The following is an 18,295-nucleotide window of genomic DNA, read 5'->3' on the forward strand; positions in this document are numbered from 1 at the left end:
ATGTTTTGAAAATCTATTTTATTTTGATATGTGAACTGTTCGCTAAACAGCAACTTTAAACACTTAGTTTCACTCATTTTTAATTATTTAGTTGTTACGAGTTATTGTTTCCAATCACACTAATTAAAGTCAATTGACACCACGCCGATTGCAATAAGTCCACGCCTACAGTGTCACGTGACCTCTTAGTTTGGGCCCTCCGTCAAGCATGCAGAAGCAGACAATAATAATACAAAAGTTATACATGACAATCAGATATAAAATGCATGGAACATGGTAAAACATAGCAATATAAGCAAGTACAACATTAAATAAGTTCATTATTTAAGAAATATTACACACCACTGAGGGTCATATGACATTATAAGGACCAATCAGTCAGCCAACAAAGGTGTATATGGAGCGAGGCGTTCTTATAATGCATAATATATGGCCCAAAGTGGTGTGTAAATATTTCTTATATTATACCCAACACTTTATATTACCATTCAACAATTTTAAAGCACTTGGTTTAGATGTGTTTTATTGAACATAGCTTATAATGTTTACTTGCAACATTTTTTGCCGTTGTGAAAATAGCAATGCACACTTAACAATTTTATGACGTCAGTGGTCCATATTACATTTTGGAGAGGTCCATACCAGCCAAAAATATGATATGGACCGCTGACGTCATAAAACTGGATTTTTATCAAAATACAGTGATATACGGACCGATCGACTTTAAATATACAAAGAAAGGACACATATGTAAGGTATAATATTATTTATTGCATGCAATGTATGAGAAATTTCAGGTAGAAATAATGTCTAAACTTGAAAATAATTTATTTCTAAATAACATCGGAATTTGGTTACAGTAAAATAACAGTCTCCATTTTAAAACTCAAATTTAGGGAAATAAAACATGTTTGAATTTCCTTTCTGAAAGTCAACAAAAACTGAATGGATTTCGCTGTTTTCTTCCCTTCTCCATTAGGAATCACCTGTTTTTTGCAAGTGTAATTAATGAATTATTATTATTGATATATTTATCCTTGATGTTTATCTCAATGAATTAATATTCGTATTAAATGAAATGCAAAACTGTTCTTACAAGCAACATAAAAGTTAGAAATGACCATAATCATTATAAATGCACAGGTTTTTACTTTGATTTTGTGTCATTTACAAAGATGATTTTGTTTTATATATGTATATACTTTTTGTGACCTCTTTAATAGTTGCATATCAGATATTTTATCAAATTTAATAACAAATGTAACTCAAATCAACTTAGTTGTCTTTTTCACTTATATATGTCTAAACAAACTTAAAAGCAAAATGTATATGCTTCAGATTAAAAACTTTACGCATAAAAAGGTGACAAATTTCAAAATAAAAATAAATCGTCAATATTATATACACTTAAATACACATAATGATATTTTTTGTTTTAAGACTTATGGAAAATATAAGTATATTATGTATTGTTAACACATGAAGACATTTTGAGGGTTGAATAGTCTTCTACTATCTCTCAGTCATGAGTCATATGAGTCACACTGATTGGTCAGTCAGGTATCGACCAGCTAGTTTGACTGACAGGCCGCTTCATGTTAATTGTTCATTATTGTAACTCAATTAAATAAAAACAATGGGGAAATAGAAACTTGAACAACTCATTTGTAATGTGCGATGGCCATTTTTAGCTCTACTGGCCAAAGGCCAGAAGAGCTTATGCGATGGTAATGTGTACGTAGTATGTTCGTCCGTGCGTCTGTAAACAATTGCTTGTGAACATGATACAGTCTTCATTTTTGATTGTATCTCGATGAAACTTGTACAGTATCTAGATATCCATTAGAGCTCGGTTCCTTTCGAAAACCAGCCAGATCCGCCCATGCATGCCTAGATTATGGCCCTTGATAGTATAAAAAAATGCTATTGTGTAAACAATTGGTTGTGAACACGATACAGTCTTCATTTTTGATTGTATCTCGATGAAACTTGTACAGTATCTAGATATCCATTAGAGCTCGGTTCCTTTCGAAAACCAGCCTGATCCGCCCATGCATGCCTAGATTATGGCCCTTGATAGTATAAAAAAATGCTATTGTGTAAACACTAGCTTGTGAACACGATACAGTCTTCAGTTTCGATTGTATCTCGATGAAACTTGTACAGTATTTAGATAACCATTAGAGCTCGGTTCCTTTCGAAAACCAGCCAGATCCGCCCATGCATGCCGAGATTATGGCCCTTGATAGTATAAAAAAATGTTATTGTGTAAAAACTAGCTGGTGAACACCATACAGTCTTCAGTTTTGATTGTATCTCGATGAGGCTTGTACAGTATTTAGATATCCATTAGAGCTCGGTTCCTTTGGAAAATCAGCCAGATCTGACCATGCATGCCTAGATTATGGGCCTTGAAAGTATTAAAAAATCAGTTCGTCTGTAAACAATTGCTTGTGAACATGATACAGTTTTCAGTTTTGATTGTATCTCGATGAAACTTGTACAGTATTTAGATATCCATTAGAACTTGGTTCCTTTTGAAAACCAGCCAGATCTGCCCATGCATGCCTGGATTATGGGTCTTGAAAGTATAACAAATGCTATTTTAAGCTAAGTCTATTTTTAGCCAAGTCTACATGAGCGAAGTCTATTTTTAGCCAAGTTTACATGTAAAATCACGATTGCTTGTGAATGTTTGTTCAAATTATGCCCCTGGGGTCATTACTGGTCATTACCAGTGCGGCAAATGCAAACGACCTCGGCGGAGGCCTAGGGAAGAGTTATCTTTTCTTTGTAAGGGACGGACTCCCCCCCCCCCCTTAAATTGGGAAATATTAAAAACCTTTTTGTCTGAAACCACTATGCAAATCCTTGCTATTTTGAACAAGGCTTTATTTAGTGGTCCACTACCATGGTTGTTCAAATTATGCTCCTTGGGTCAAAACTGGCACTGCCCTGGGTGTCACAATTTTCCTTATTTTACTTATTTAAGAAATATTTTCAAAATCTTCTTGTTTCAAACCACAAGGCCCATACCTTTGATATTTGTTGTGGAGCATCATATGATGCAATTGAAAACATTTGAAATAATGCCCCTTGGGCAAAAGCTGGCCCCACCCCTTTTGACTTATTTATTAATTTTTAAAGCTACAGTAATGAAATTTTGACCATGTGAACAGTTTTGCAAACAAGCATTTATGTTGTCCTCGGATGTCCTTGACTTTGACCTTTGACCGACTTTTTATTTTTAAAGCTACAGAAATGAAATTTTGACGATGAGTACAGTTTTGAAAGCAAATATTTTATACCCTCAGATTACCTTTACTTGGCACATATTAAAATAGCTCATGCAACTAATCTGCTTACAACACTTCCTGTCCTCAGATGTTGAACGTGCAGCGTTTTCAGCCAACCCAAACACTGAAAGTGAACTATATATCTGTTGCCTATTACTAAAACGTACATGCTCTGGATTGAAAATGACCACAAGAGCCATGCCAGTGGAGCATAGGCCCTTTTGAGCCTCTTGTTTTTCAAATGTGTGGAGTAATTATACTCAAATACATTGGAAAACTAAATATCTGTAACTCTGAATTATCACATTCTTGCAAACACTCAAACTATATGTATATTTATTTATAAAAAAATCAACTTTTATACATTTATATAAAGCATACAAGATACACAGTTCAGGATACCATTTGCAAAAACATACTTTCTTCTGCATAGTTAAATGGACAATTTTATTATATGCTTTCTGGTGGTTTAAAAAGGTTTATCAGTGAAATCTAAATGATATATACTTGATATTTTTCACTGTTTTGAAATTTTTGCCCACTCTCACTTTTAAATCAAGGTCAACACGCAGAGGGCCGTGACGCAATTTCAACGATGACATTTCAGAAGTGACGTTGTGTTCCCATGCAATTTGATGATTTTTTGAAAAACTACAATAAATTGTCCTTTTAATTTTTTTTAGGGCATATAATAAAAAGAAAAATTGCTTATTTCAGTGTAAGAGCGCAATATATCTCATCTCGTGAACACAAAAAGTGTATATTTCACTCTTGGCCATGCCACTCTTGAAAAACAGCTTTTGGTGCTCACTCGATGAAATATATTGCTATCTCGCATTAAAACAAAACAATAATCATCAATATATTTGAATAGTATCACGTATGGTAATTAGTATGTACAATTTAGGGCCATCTTATATTTATATCAAAACCAAAGTGCTTTGTAGGTCAGTTTAGGCAAAGTTTATTTTATCTTTTAATCATGAGAACTTTTAGTTTAATTTGCGACACTCACTAAATATTAATTAATCTGAAATTGGTTGTTCGGTAAATGCACTCAGTAATCTCACCTAGGCAACCTGGGTTTAATTCTAATGCCTGAGCGCATGTGAGTTTAGTTTATGGTCACTAGTGGGTTTTCAGGTACTCAGGTTTTCCCCACAACACATTTAGATCACACTCTTACATAGCATCATGCCAACGAGAGTGATTAATATAATGTTGTAATAACTTGTTTCACAATGGTTGTAAAATATAACCTTAACTGAAATTCATATTCTGATAATATTTTGGCATACACTCGCTGTTAAGATGACCCGAATATGCCTGTTTACAAATACCTTTACATAAGCAATTGTTGGCAAATGATTTTGTACAATTATGATTAATTGCAAAAAAGAAAAAAAAAACTGTTGATAAATACATTTAAAATTTCACTAAGAGACAACCCCTTAAATTCCCCCCAGATTTGTTCAAAACTTTTTTTTGAAAAGTTTAGAAATGGAATCCAAAGGAAGAAATTGCAGTCTTGGTTTTTTTGAGACTGTTAACTAACAGCAATGGTAAATACAACTTTGTCTTCACCACTCTTGACAGTGGCTATAAGTATGCTGTTCACTAAATTAAGTCATATGACTATTTAATGCTTACAAAGGACAAAGAAAACAAAAAACTTAGGAAGAATGTTGCATCTTCAAACTTAAGGTTTAATTACCTTAAGTAATATCAGGTGATCCTCAAGTAACTTAAAGTTATATCAGGTCATCCTCAAGTAACTTAAAGTTATATCAGGTCATCCTCAAGTAACCTAAAGTTATATCAGGTCATCCTCAAGTAACTAAAAGTTATATCAAGTCATCCTCAAGTAACCTAAAGCTATATCAGGTCATCCTCAAGTAACCTAAAGTTATATCAGGTCATCCTAAAGTAACCTTAAGTTATATCAGGTCATCCTAAAGTAACCTAAAGTTATATCAAGTAACCTTCAATTAATGTAAACATATTTTCAACTAGCTTACAGTTTTATCAGGTCAGCTTCAAGTAACTTTAAGTCATATGAGGCCAGCTTCAAGTAACCTTAAGTTAATCAGGTCAGCTGCAAGTAACTTTAAGTTATATCAGGTCAGCTACAAGTAAATCATTTGTTATACCAGCTACCATGAGCTGCTGTGACCTTGTGGAAAAGTACACTACAAGTGGATTGTTGATTTTATTACCACTGACTAGTGTTCTTAACTTTCTCTTTCCTTCTTTGTCAATTTGCAGTACAGAGTTGGACTGAAGTGCACAGGCGAACACATGCCCATGTTCACTTACACATAAACTGACAGGAAGTATGAGTTCTTGATCCTCGCAACATGCTGATATTGTCCCAGAATTATTAATGGTTATCACCTTGTCGTTTGATGAGTCAGTGATGTAAATTTTTTGTCCATCGTTGCTAGCGTGGATTCCATTCATTGTCATTGCAATCCCTAATGCCTGGTAGACTACTTTGATCATTTTTCCTTTTTTGCTATACATGTAAACAGACGATTCTGAACCAACGTACACGTTATCATTGTGAAAGCTTACAGCATTGCAGTAGTGTGCCACTGCAAACTTGCTGATAGATTTTGCTTTAGATTTGTGAATTGCTATAAAATGAACTTCATGTTTCTTTTTAGCATCATCTACTGCCAGTGCAACTTCATTTCCACCTACAAAGCACATATTTTCAGTGTGTTGTGGAAGATTTAGAGTAGTGACTATTTTAAACTCCCTGTTTAAAACTTTCATTTTATCATTGGTACAATCGGCCAGCACTATTTCCCCTGTCTGTAGCTCACATATGCCTTGAATACAGCATTCATTCTCATCTTTTAACCTCAAATTGTGGATGTGTGTCGCTTTGGTTTTGTACACATAGTTTGGATCATCGCGTTTTCTTGCAGTGGTACTGCTTGTTTCTGATTGCGTGTCATGGACAAATTGTTCTGGTTTTGAATCACATTCATCAAAGTCTGTATTTTTGACTCCTTTTGCTATATCATCAATGAGTCTTATGCTGCGACACCTTCTGTAAATGGAACCAACAACATGAAATTTATTTCAAACAAATGAGTTCACCCGTTATATAAACTACATAGCTATTTGCATTCTTGAAAAGGAATGGAAAGAAAATAGCAAAGACAATTTGATACTATATTGTAAACAATCATTAACGCTACCGTTGAACCACGTTGGGTCGAACTCCCAGGGATAGGCTAAAATACCTCGAGCCTTGGAAATTTGGGCCAAACAGTAATGCTTACATTCAGTTTAAATAAATCGGTCCTTTACATCAAGTTCGAGCCATCGAGGAATTCGAGCCAAGCGAGTTTGAGCCATCGAGGTATTCGAGCGAAGCAATTTTGAGCCATCGAGGAATTCAAGCCAAGTGAGTTCGAGCCATCGAGGAACTCGAGCCAAGCGAGTTCGAGCCATCGAGGAACTCAAGCCAAGCGAGTTCAAGCCATCGAGGAACTCGAGCCAAGCGAGTTCGAGCCAACAGTGTTTGACTCACTCAGTGTAGTTGTCATAAATAACATCAATAGTAAAAAAATTCTGTGTCAAAATAAAGTCTTACAAAAGTCTAAACAGAGAACATCAAGAATTTGAAACTGAAAGTATGAACTTCCTTGACATCAATATTGGAAGTTTTCCTCTGAAATATGGAAGTTTATGCACCTGAAACTTGAAGAATTTTTCACCTTTGTTCAAATGAATAATTAAGATACTTTGAAAAATGGGGACAAAAAGTAACATTGACACCAAGTGTTGATATTCTAACCTTCCAAGCCTTCATTTTATGAAGTTTACTCAAAAAGAAGTTTTTGTACTTCCAAGGACTCGAAGTTAAAATGGCACAGTTTTAGGGAGTAACAGGGACCGAATTTAACCGTCGCGTGGGTATGGCCAGTTGTGCAACATACATTACCATCGAAAAATGTCAATGTACATAGATATTTTCAAGAGAAAAACATTGCTCAATGTAGGATTTGAGCCTATGAACCCCTGCATGCAAGTCTGGTCCTCTACCCAACTTGACTTACCAGGCACTTGGTTACTCAGACACCTTGAATGGCTAATAATGACACTCCTCCCCACTTTACATTTTGAAAGTATAATCTTAGGTGGGGAGGAGTCACAGTCACTTACTACTAGTGATTCAAGGCTTTTGAGTAACCAGAAGCTTAGTTAGCCCAGCTGGGTATAGGACTTATATTAAAAACAAAATGTAAAGGTTTATAGTTTATTCTTATCTCAGTGCACTTGATAAACGATGTACATAATGCTCCAAAAAACAACTTGTTAATTTGGCAACTTACATGAAGTAAAACAGCCTTTACATAACTGCTAGTGGAACCCACCATTTCGCTAGTTAAAAAAAAAATGGCACTAGCAAAAAATCGCTTGTGGCAAAAAAAGTTAAATTTGATCCCTAGAGTAAAATCTTCAATTCAACTTTCTGAAATATTTTAGAGTCTTTAAGAAAACAACTGAGTGTAACTGAGATGCAATTTTGTATGTGGAATCCCTGTTTTTCAAGTTGTACTGTCCGGACTAAAGAGGGTGGTACCTATTCAAAATATCAGTGTGTGGGTTGCGGGTGAGCGAGGATGGTGAGTAGGGGGTTTCAGTGACTGTCCGGCATGTACTATTTTGAGATGCAGTTTCATGAATGAACAAAAATTTGTGATTGAATACACTGTTTTCATGCATTTACCAAAAAAATCAAAAGTTCATAAAATGAAGGAGTACTGATATACTATTACAGGGGTGGTTTTGGGGGAGGCGATGACGGGGGGATAATTTAAAAATAAACTGTGATCGAATACGTTGATTTTATGCGGACAAACATACATGTATATAGTTACCTGTGAGATATGGCAACACAGAGAGAGCAGCAAAGCTCGTCATGGTCCTCACACACCATCTTCACACTCTTCTCCCGGTGTTTTTCACACTTTTCCAGACTGGTTTCACACTTTTCCCCCACCCACTTAGTGACATCAAAGAGTCCGAGCACGTCATGCCTCTTGAAAATCCCATTGTGCAGTTTTATGCACTTGTTGCAGAGGTAGTTTTCACATTCCTTGCAAGAAAACTGAGCCTCTGTATTTACATTGTCTGCTTCACACGATGTGCAGGCAAAATCGTAAACTTGATCCGATGGAGGTAATGGTTCACCACCAGTCGCCATCTTTACAGAGAATTTAAGTTTAGTTCATTTGTGTTCTTGTCAACAGTTATCAGGATATCCCTTGAAAGTCTCTGTTTTAAACTCTGACTTCTGAAGGAAGTTATCCGTAGATAAAACTTAAGGTGAAAGTCAAGTTTCATATAACAGTTTCACTTGTGATTTTGTGGCTGAAATTTGCCTTAAAAGCATATAATTTCCTTTCAATTTTGGCCAAAATTTTATGAAAAATAAATACCTGTAGTTAAAAATCTGACAAAAAATTGCTCTCAGATAGAAGCATTTTTTTTTTCAAAATGCTATCACATATTAGAATCAATTATTTAAAAAATAAAGCTGCATAAATGTGAATATAAATTATATACGGCACAGCAATACATTAATATGATATAATCATATAAATAAGTAACTGCACAGTAAACATTAAAAATTCCCTTTTGATGTTAAAAAAAAAACTTTTTTAAGGGCCCTGGCGACTTCCCCCTTCAATGAGAAACGTTTTATGAATAAATGAAGCTGTTTATTTGCAGTGGCTGGAGCCACCTTTTTCAGCCAGTATTGGTCAGGTCCCATGTCTGTAATTATTTGTTTTACAGTTAATTGGTCTGGCCTTGCCCTTGAAATGAACAAATGATAAGGATAGCCATATTGATACTCAATGTGACGGATCCGTGGTCAGGTTGTTACACACTTGACTGTCAATCCAGTGGTCACAGGTTCGATTCCCGGCAGCACCACTAAAACAAAATCATCTTCCGGGAGGGAAGTTAAATGGGTGTCCCGTGTGACAGTGCTGTACACTGATGCAAGTTAAAGAACCAGGGTAGCTCTAACCAGGGTTACATTCTGTGTGTGTGCTCTGCTCTTAAAACCTCAAATGACTAAAATATCTTATTGGAGCACTCGCCGACAGGGAAATGCCTGAGTGCGAGTATAAATAAGCTTATATACCACCATTGGTACCCATCTATATAAAGGGGAAACAGAGTGTAACTTTATCATCTCTATTCTATCAAATGTTGCCATTTATAAGGTACATAAAATAATATTTACAAGACACATTTGTTTCACCATTGCTGATCGGCACAGACAACTATTAAACGATATGGTCTTAATATTTTGCCATATGTTTAAAATGCTTACTATGTAAATTTTCAGATGTGGTTGAGGTGGTGCGCGATGTGTTCAGAGAGGAGCTTGAATGTCGCAGTATGGGCACCAGTGGCTTCTTAGGGCTCGATAGTGTCTCCATCATGCACCCACCACCCGAATACAGAAGCAGAACCGAGGTATGACAATGGGACATTGTTTAATTCATAACTACTTAAAGTCAATACAGTCATACTTTTGGGCCGGAACTCACAGATACCAACGAAATTACCTCGAGCCTTGGAAAATTTGAACCAAGCCATAGGCTTACCTTCAGTTTAAAGAAATCGGTCCATTACAGTCTGTCTGAGCCAATGAGGAATCAGAAGGAAGTTGGAACCAACAGGGTGTGACTGTGATAGTATTTGTTGGTTTCCTTTTATACAACATTTAAAATGCCCATAACTCTTGCTTTAGCAATTGTTAAGTTATTCCTTTTTTATCGTCTGAAAAAAAAACAGACGAGCATTTGATCTTGCTCCACAGCACTCTTGTATTAATACTCTTGAATGTTAGTTTAAACTTATTGATTTCACAACGGTTTTGAAACAAGTTATTACAACATTATATTTATCACTCTTGTTGGCACGATGTTAAAGATGCATCCTACTCCCAAATAAGATGTACCACAATAATGACAATTGTTTCAATTTACCAAAAAGGATGAATAAATATCGAAAACAATGATTCTTATGAAGGATACGTGTTTAATTAGAATGAAAGGTGCAGAAAACATGATATTTCTTATTTATGAGACAATAATTGATCATTGTAGATCTTTTGGACCCACCCGTCATTTACCTTGTCATATTTGTGCGTTTTCAGCTATTTAATACACAGTTACAAACTTATTGTCAGTAATTAATATTTTCCATAAAATGCATTATTTGGTAGGTATTTAAAGGTTTATCACTCAAAATTTGTGTTTGTTATACATGTATATGCATCGATTTTAAAAATGAGTGTCACATTAAGGGAGAGTGTGGTCTTGTGTTGTGGGGGAAATGGGAGTATCCGTAGGAAACCTACTTGCGCGGCTATAAACCAAACGCACATGAGCCCAGACCGGGTATCGAACCCGGGTCACCAAGGTGTGAGTGATTGCGTTAACGGGATAACCAATTTACAATGGTAAAACACAGACTTCAATTATAGTTTGGTTCACATTTTATTTGATTTGAAATGTAAACTATCTGTTATCTTTCTATAGATGAATGGTGGGGCGAGTGGGGGCGTGGCTACCCCTGAGGTGGAGCTAGAGGAACTAAGACAAGAAAACCTCCGACTTCAGGTATGTATAGGCATAACCAAAAAAAATCATTTTTTCCTGTTTCCCAACCTACCCTCAATGTTTACACCAGACCCTATTTTTAGCTCACCAGAGCACGAAGTGCTCCAAGTGAGCTATTGTGATCGGTCTTTGTCCGTCGTCCATCTGTCAGTCAGTCTGTCTGTCCGTCTGTCTGTCAACAATTGCTTAAAAAACATCTCCTCTGAAACTACCACTCCAAATTCAATGAAACTTTACAGGAGGTTCCTTGGGTGACCCTCTACAAAAATACAACAAGGGGTCGCAATTGATCAACAACAACAAAAATCTGGCCAACTTCCTGTTTTGCTTTAAAAAACATCTCGTCTGAAACTACAAGGCCAAATTCACTGAAACTTTACAGGAAACTTCATTGCATGACCCTCTACAAAAATACAACAAAGCATTGAGATTGATCAACAACAACAACAACAACAAAGTGCCCAACTTCCTGTTTTTCTTTAAAAAAACATCTTCTCTAAAACTATCAGTCCAAATTCAATGAAACTTTACAGGAAGCTTCCTTGGGTAACCTTCTACAAAAATACAACAAGGGGTTGCAATTGATCAACAACAACAAAAATCTGGCCAACTTCCTGTTTTGCTTTAAAAAACATCTCCTCTGAAACTACCAGGTCAAATTCACTGAAACTTTACAGGAAGCTTCATTGCATGACCCTCTACAAAAATACAACAAAGCATTGAGATTGATCAACAACAACAACAACAAAATGGCCGACTTACTGTTTTGCTTTAAAAAAAATCTCTGAAACTACCAGGCCAAATTCAATAAAACTTTGCAGGTAGCTTCATTGCATGACCCTTTACAAATATAAAACAAGACATCATTATCAATAAAGATATGTTTCAATTGCAACATTTTTATTAATGCTTTATCACAGAGTTGTGGCCCTTTGCTTAGGTGAGCGTTTAAGGGCCATCATGGCCCTCTTGTTACATGACCAGCAGACAAACTTACTTACCATTTTTTTTATCCTTTTATATATTTCTCTTCCATTGTTTCTTGTAGCTGTAAAAGGCATCCATTTAATTTTGTATAAGAGGGTAAAATAGGAACAAATGTCACCACAAATCATCAATTATAACCAAAACAAAATCCCAACCTACTGTTACACCAATTTTTAGTGAATCAAGTTTATTGGCCATGGAACTCATGTACAAGAAAGGGGGATTAGTTTTCACACAGAACAGAACAGATATCTGTCTCTTTTGAACAATTGATTCTGAATGCATTATTTGCACGCAGTGTTTCAAAAAAGTTGCAGATTGTATAAATAAGGAATAAAAGCCAGCCATTTCATAGTTTTACAGTAAATTCTAAATGCACTCTGGATTTTAAAGGGGCTTTATAGTGTATGATGAAATAGCGAAAAAAAGTGAAAATTGTTGAAAACTGACATAAACCTGGTATTGATGTGTACAATGCATTGAACCTAACTAAATGAAGCACCACATAGTTTACAACTCATTTATTTTTCACAGTTTTTTTTTCTAATCGTTCCATTAAAAAAGATTACTAGGTATCTGTCACAGTATATTTAGTAGAATTCATTCTTATGCGTTATTGGCTAGTCAATGTTATCACGTGATATTACCAAGTTCAGTATATAGCTTAAATATTCCAACGCTTAAGAGTCAGCCTTTGTAGCACAGTGGATACAACACTGAACTGCAATTTTGGCGACACCGGTTCGAACCCAGTCTCCGTCTCAAATGATTTTTTTTACATTTTGGTATTTTTTTTTATGATATCAAAGAGTAAAACTTTTTATTAAATAATTGTCCTGAGATTTGTAACCGAAAAAAACTTTTTTTGGTGCCAATCTGGTGTATAGTCCCTTTAATAAGATAACTGTATTTTAAACAATAAAGTTATCACTAGATTAATTGGTTTCAAACACCATAAGAATTGCTATATTCAGAAGTTTTAAGTCTTTGATCTTTGATTTTATAATTTTGATGAGGAGTATTTTATTAATAGGACTTGTTTTACCTTAAATGTCAGCATATTTTCTTTTTAAAGCATGTTTGCATACAATTTAATGATATATGTATTATCATTATTAGTATCAACAGTATAAATTTAATTGGAGGTGAATAGGACCATACTTGATCATGATAATGTCACGATAAAGATAAAATATTTCTTCTTTTAGATGTTGTTGGAGGAGAAAGAAGAGGAGGTTCAGACCATTAGAAAGGTAATCAAATATAGATATTAACAAAAAACGATGTTACCTTACATATTATATTTCATTTTTATCTATCTTTTTTTTTGAAAGACAATATGAGATATTACAATGTTATTTTTAGCTCAACCATTCAAAAAATAAGGAGAGCTATACTTGACCTGGTGTAAGTGTTGGTGTCTGGTTTAGGGCAAGTTGTTATTTTCACTTATAACTCCAATACTGTTCATTCTGTTCACTTCAGGTTAAAGTTTTAGGACACATCAAGATTTTCACTAGTAACTCCTATACCCTTTATTCCATGGACTTCCTACTTCACTCAATTGTTGACTGCCATCAAACAATTAGGTTACATAACTCCATGTTATCTCCAATACAAGTTATGGTCCTTGATTGACTTTGGAACTTCAGTTAATGTTTTAGGGTTAAAGTTTTAGGGTACATTGTATCAGGTTAAAGTTTTAGGGCAAGCTAGTTGGGATTTTCAGTAATAACTCCTATACCCTTCATTCCATGGACTTCACACAATTGTTGACTGCCATCAAACAAAATGGTTACCATTAATGACTGGTTATAAGACGCACCATTTTCCCTCAGAGTTTGATGTAAAAAATGCCTGCTTCTTACAAACAGTAACAAGCTTTTGACATTTTTTTTTCTGAGGTCGTTTTCAGGCCGAAATTTGCTCTTCAATGAAATAAATGGTGAAAAAGCTAGTTGTTTAAGTTTATGTAGAAAAGGATGTCACTCACATTATCTCAATTGAGTTTATACGGATTAAAACCGCAGTTGAAGATTGGGATATCATCAGTGGTGTATCATAAAATGTTTATTATTTTAAATTTTCATTATTGTACGATTAAAATTATTCAATATTATTTTTTATAAATCAATAATTAAACATGCATTTAAAGAAGCAAAGCTGTGCACTGTCGAAATATATTTTGTCAGTGGTATGATAAGGTGTGAAAAACTCGCACTGCCTGCAGTTTGACAATACCAATAGTACAAACTATTGCGTTAATAGTCTTGTTTTTTCGCACTTTGCCACTTTCTTTATACTTTCCTGTAGGTTTTGACATTTTGAGAACAAACACGTTTAATTTGTTATGTTCTGTAACATGAAAAAATAAACAAAGAAACATATTTTGCTTTGTTTAAAATAACCATCGCCATTTTCACACAAAAATGCGTCCTATAACCCATAACATAGATTTAATAGTTTTTTCTCGAGTTTTTCACAGTTTTTTTTGCATGGGTCTTATAATCAGTCATTTACGGTACATATCTCCATGTTATTCCCAATACAAATTATGGTCCTTGATTAAACTTTGGTTAAAGTTTGAGGGCACATCGTATCAGGTTAAAGTTTTAGGACATGTTTGGATTTTCACTCATAACTCCTATGCCCTTTCATCCCCTGTTTTTTTTATGTTTTTTTTAGAGAGATTTTACAAAAGGCAATAATGACTAAATTGAAACCACAGTATGTGAGTGAAGCTGAATGTAAACAAACAACTCCACAACGGAGAAATGACTGTATAAATCACAATGAATTTTTTAAAAAGGTTTGATAAATGCCAAAAGGAAATTTTTGCAACAAGTGATTAATTTATTTGTAGTGATGATCAAAGGCAAAGAAATATTACTATTTGGGAAAAGGAAGAAATGAATAATATTTATTCCTTCCTCTTATTGTCTGAGCGTCATCATAGCTGATATATTAAGCAGATTTTTATAAAGACTTTGGAGGAAGGTAAACCAATTTGATTGTCTCGAAAACATATTTTTCAAATAACATATTGTGTCTGCAAGTGCATTACAGTATGACATGACAGTGTATCATAAGAATATGATGAATTATGATACATAAAATAATTCTTTATATTTATAGCAATACATATATGTGAATACATTTGTTCGTACTTGCGTCTAAAAATACTTTGAAATTTTGCCAACTTAGACCTGCTGAAAAAATCCCCCTGAATACTACCAAATTCCTCTGAATGTTCAGCCTTTCTGAACAAATCCCCCTGAATGGTCTCCAGAAATATGACATGTATGCCCTTGATTGTTTTCAAAAGTTTGATTAAACTCAAGAGCAACTTGGGATTTTAACTCAAATCTCAAATAAGGTTCATTCAATGGACTTCAAAATTCACACAGTAACTGTTGTTCCAGGCCATCACACAATTATGGTAGGTTACCCCATATTAATCTAAATACAATTTATGGCCCTTGATTTACTTTTTGTATTGATTGTTTTGACAGGCACATATAACATCATTAATGCATTCATTTCTTAGACAAATCAGCATATAGGGGAGCACACTGTCCTTTGACAGCACTTGTTATTTTGTGTTTTTCAACAAAAGTTGAGGTATTTTCGTTGCTTTAGTAAAGTTGTCATCAGTGCTGGTATTGTCCCAAAAAAACTTAAACAAAAATGTAAAGGATATTTAAATCAGTGCAAATAAGCTTTACTGTAAATAAACTCACATGGTTTTTTGGTTTTGTCTGTGAATTATAATCAAACATAATATTGTTGTTCTTTATATAAGAATGATATAAAGAAACTCAGCACCAGTCTTGAAGACTTTAAAGAACTGAATTTAAAAAAATCATGTGCGTTATAAAATCTTAAAATTGATGGAAATAGTGAAAAACCATGACCATTGTCTGAAGTAATCTGTAATGATGTAAAGTTGATTGATTTCACTTATAAATAAATGAAACTCAGAACTCATGTCCATTCTACAGGAGCAGCGTGAGATGCGCAGCAAGGTCCACCTGGCCGCAAAGGCCCAGAAGGTGGCCCGAGACATGGAACATGATTATGAGGAGGTCGTCCATCTTCTCGAGAGTGAAATAGCCCAGCTGAAGCTGCAGCTTAACAGACAAGTGGTATGTAGCCTTGAGGTCGGGATGTGTGAAATTTGAAATAATGTAAATATTTGCCTTTTTGTGATATTATCACTGGTATATGTCCATATAGCAATTTTTGGTTGGAGCTTGCACATAATTTACTTAAATGACTTGTGTCAGTTTTATTTCATCTGTGTTTTAAGGAAAAAAGTTTAGGTATGGCATTGCCTTGGTGTCCTTGGCTTTGGCAGCGTGCAAAATCTTGAACTTTGACCAATACTTAAGATATTCAAATGAAACTTGGTACACATGTTGCCAGAGACAATATGCACAGGTATAATATAGCAAGACCCATAGATCTTGATTTAATATTATTTTACTCAAGCCACTTTTTTACTGCAAAAACAGGAAATCTCTCCTAGCTCTGGTATCACTCCTAGGATCCCTGAGGAAATGACCCTTAGCATTATCAAACATACCCAGTATCTCTTAGGTTTCATGATAAAATGGTACGGGATTACATACTTTATTAAAGTTTAGTATTTTTAATGCTTATTACAAAATAGGAAATATCAGGAACATGGTAAAGAACATGCTATATAATGTATTATCAGGAGAATGACCCGGTAACACAGCGACGGTTAGCAGTGCTTACATGTCAGCTACGCAAGGCCGAAAATGAGAAAAGAACACTGAAAGTGGCCACTGAAAAGCTGCTGCAATTTGCCGAGGTTTGTAGCAGAATTCTTATAAGTTTGTGGAGGTTTGTAGCAGAATGGATATCAGTTTGCTGAGATTTGTAGCAGGATGGATATCAGTTTGCCAAGGTTTGTAGCAGAATGGATATCAGTTTGCCGAGGTTTGTAGCAGAATGGATATCAGTTTGTCGAGGTTTGTAGCAGAATGGATATCAGTTTGCCGAGGTTTGTAGCAGAATGGATATCAGTTTGCCGAGGTTTGTAGCAGAATGGATATCAGTTTGCTGAGGTTTGCAGCAGAATTGATATCTGTTTTCCGCACTGTTCATAATTCATCTTGAATAGATTAATCTCAACACTGAATCCAGCTGAAATAGATTAGTCTCGTAAGGCATAAAATTGACATTGCATCATGAATTTAAATATGAACTTATTTTTATGAAAGTAAAACAGATATAAATTTTAACTGATATAAAAAAATATATACAAGCTTGTAATCACATGTATTATGAATACTATTCTGTTTTTCGTTCAACCAATTTCAGTGCATACCTTTTTACCTGTGTTTGGTACTGATTTACAGAATGTCAAAGATACCCTGGGTGACTCAGCAGGTGGGGCCAAATCCCGGCCTCTGACCGGGGCTAAGTCCCCTGGTATCCTGGGTAAACACAAACCCCCTAGCACGGCTGCCAGCAAGGCCCTGGGTGGGGAGGCTCTGGATGTGATCAAGTCTGTCAGGGGGCTCATTGATGGCCAGCGTAAGTACCCATATTGCAGGAACACGATCTAATGACTTATTACTGTAGATTGGTCAATTTTGCAGGGCTTCAATAATTTGTGACACAATAGTATAATCATCAGAAAGTTACAGTCATTTAGATACGTTGCTAGGTTTTATATTTGGGACATGAAGATGCTTGATTTCTTTTTAAATAAAATCCTTGAGAAATTTTGCAAAATTTATACTATCTACGATAAGCAGATACAGTATCTCTGATATTTTGAATGGTATTACTGCTGTGCGCTGTCGTAGCCGTCATGACGTCATGGTAATTGTAATTGTGACTGATGGCATTGTGTGAAACATTATGTTAGCAACATGGCCATCTCTCCAAACCTCTTTAGATATTGTTGTGTAACACCATAAAGTTATTACAACATAACGTCTTAAAGGGTAATTTATTTAAAGAAAATGTCTTTTTGTTTTTCAGCTTTGCCGTTTGGTTGGGAGGAGAACTACACAGCTGATGGAGTCAAGTACTACATCAAGTGAGTACTCCTCTGTCTCCTTCGGATTCAGTTTATACAAATTTATAAGCTGATGGAAATCACTTTCAAGTCTGTTTCCTTGGTAGAAACCTGTACTTGTGTCCAATTTGAAAGGCATTGTTTCATTGGTTGGGCTTCAACTTTCGGGTGACCTCGTGGATGAGAAGCACTTTCACACTTTTAGAACCATTAGACCCTCTTTTGTTTTATTGCTTGTAAAAGTTTATTACAGCCTGAGATTAACATTAATAAAAGACGTTTAGGAAATTTTGAAA

At 35.0% G+C, this 18,295-nt stretch overlaps 2 protein-coding genes across 3 annotated transcripts in view; one reads left to right on the forward strand and one right to left on the reverse strand.

Annotated features, from left to right (window-relative positions):
* The window catches only part of LOC128227958 (syntaxin-binding protein 4-like), a 64,780-nt gene that overhangs the window by 42,424 nt on the left and 4,061 nt on the right, over positions 1 to 18,295 (forward strand). For both annotated transcript variants that reach the window (XM_052938945.1, XM_052938944.1), the window contains exons 11-17: positions 9,676 to 9,806; positions 10,877 to 10,957; positions 13,153 to 13,197; positions 15,946 to 16,089; positions 16,665 to 16,781; positions 17,332 to 17,509; positions 17,963 to 18,020. In XM_052938945.1, coding sequence (XP_052794905.1) covers positions 9,676 to 9,806; positions 10,877 to 10,957; positions 13,153 to 13,197; positions 15,946 to 16,089; positions 16,665 to 16,781; positions 17,332 to 17,509; positions 17,963 to 18,020 — 754 coding nt within the window. The remainder of the gene's footprint in view (positions 1 to 9,675; positions 9,807 to 10,876; positions 10,958 to 13,152; positions 13,198 to 15,945; positions 16,090 to 16,664; positions 16,782 to 17,331; positions 17,510 to 17,962; positions 18,021 to 18,295) is intronic.
* Positions 3,106 to 8,581, reverse strand: LOC128227961 (uncharacterized). Its single transcript, XM_052938948.1, has 2 exons — positions 8,195 to 8,581; positions 3,106 to 6,354 (listed from the first exon to the last, which is right to left on the reverse strand). Exons 1-2 carry the CDS (start codon positions 8,518 to 8,520, stop codon positions 5,409 to 5,411), a joined length of 1,272 nt encoding a protein of 423 aa, XP_052794908.1. The 5' UTR covers positions 8,521 to 8,581; the 3' UTR covers positions 3,106 to 5,408.

Source organism: Mya arenaria, chromosome 3 (genome assembly GCF_026914265.1).
Source record: "Mya arenaria isolate MELC-2E11 chromosome 3, ASM2691426v1".
In the NCBI taxonomy this organism is placed as follows: Eukaryota; Metazoa; Mollusca; class Bivalvia; order Myida; family Myidae; genus Mya; species Mya arenaria.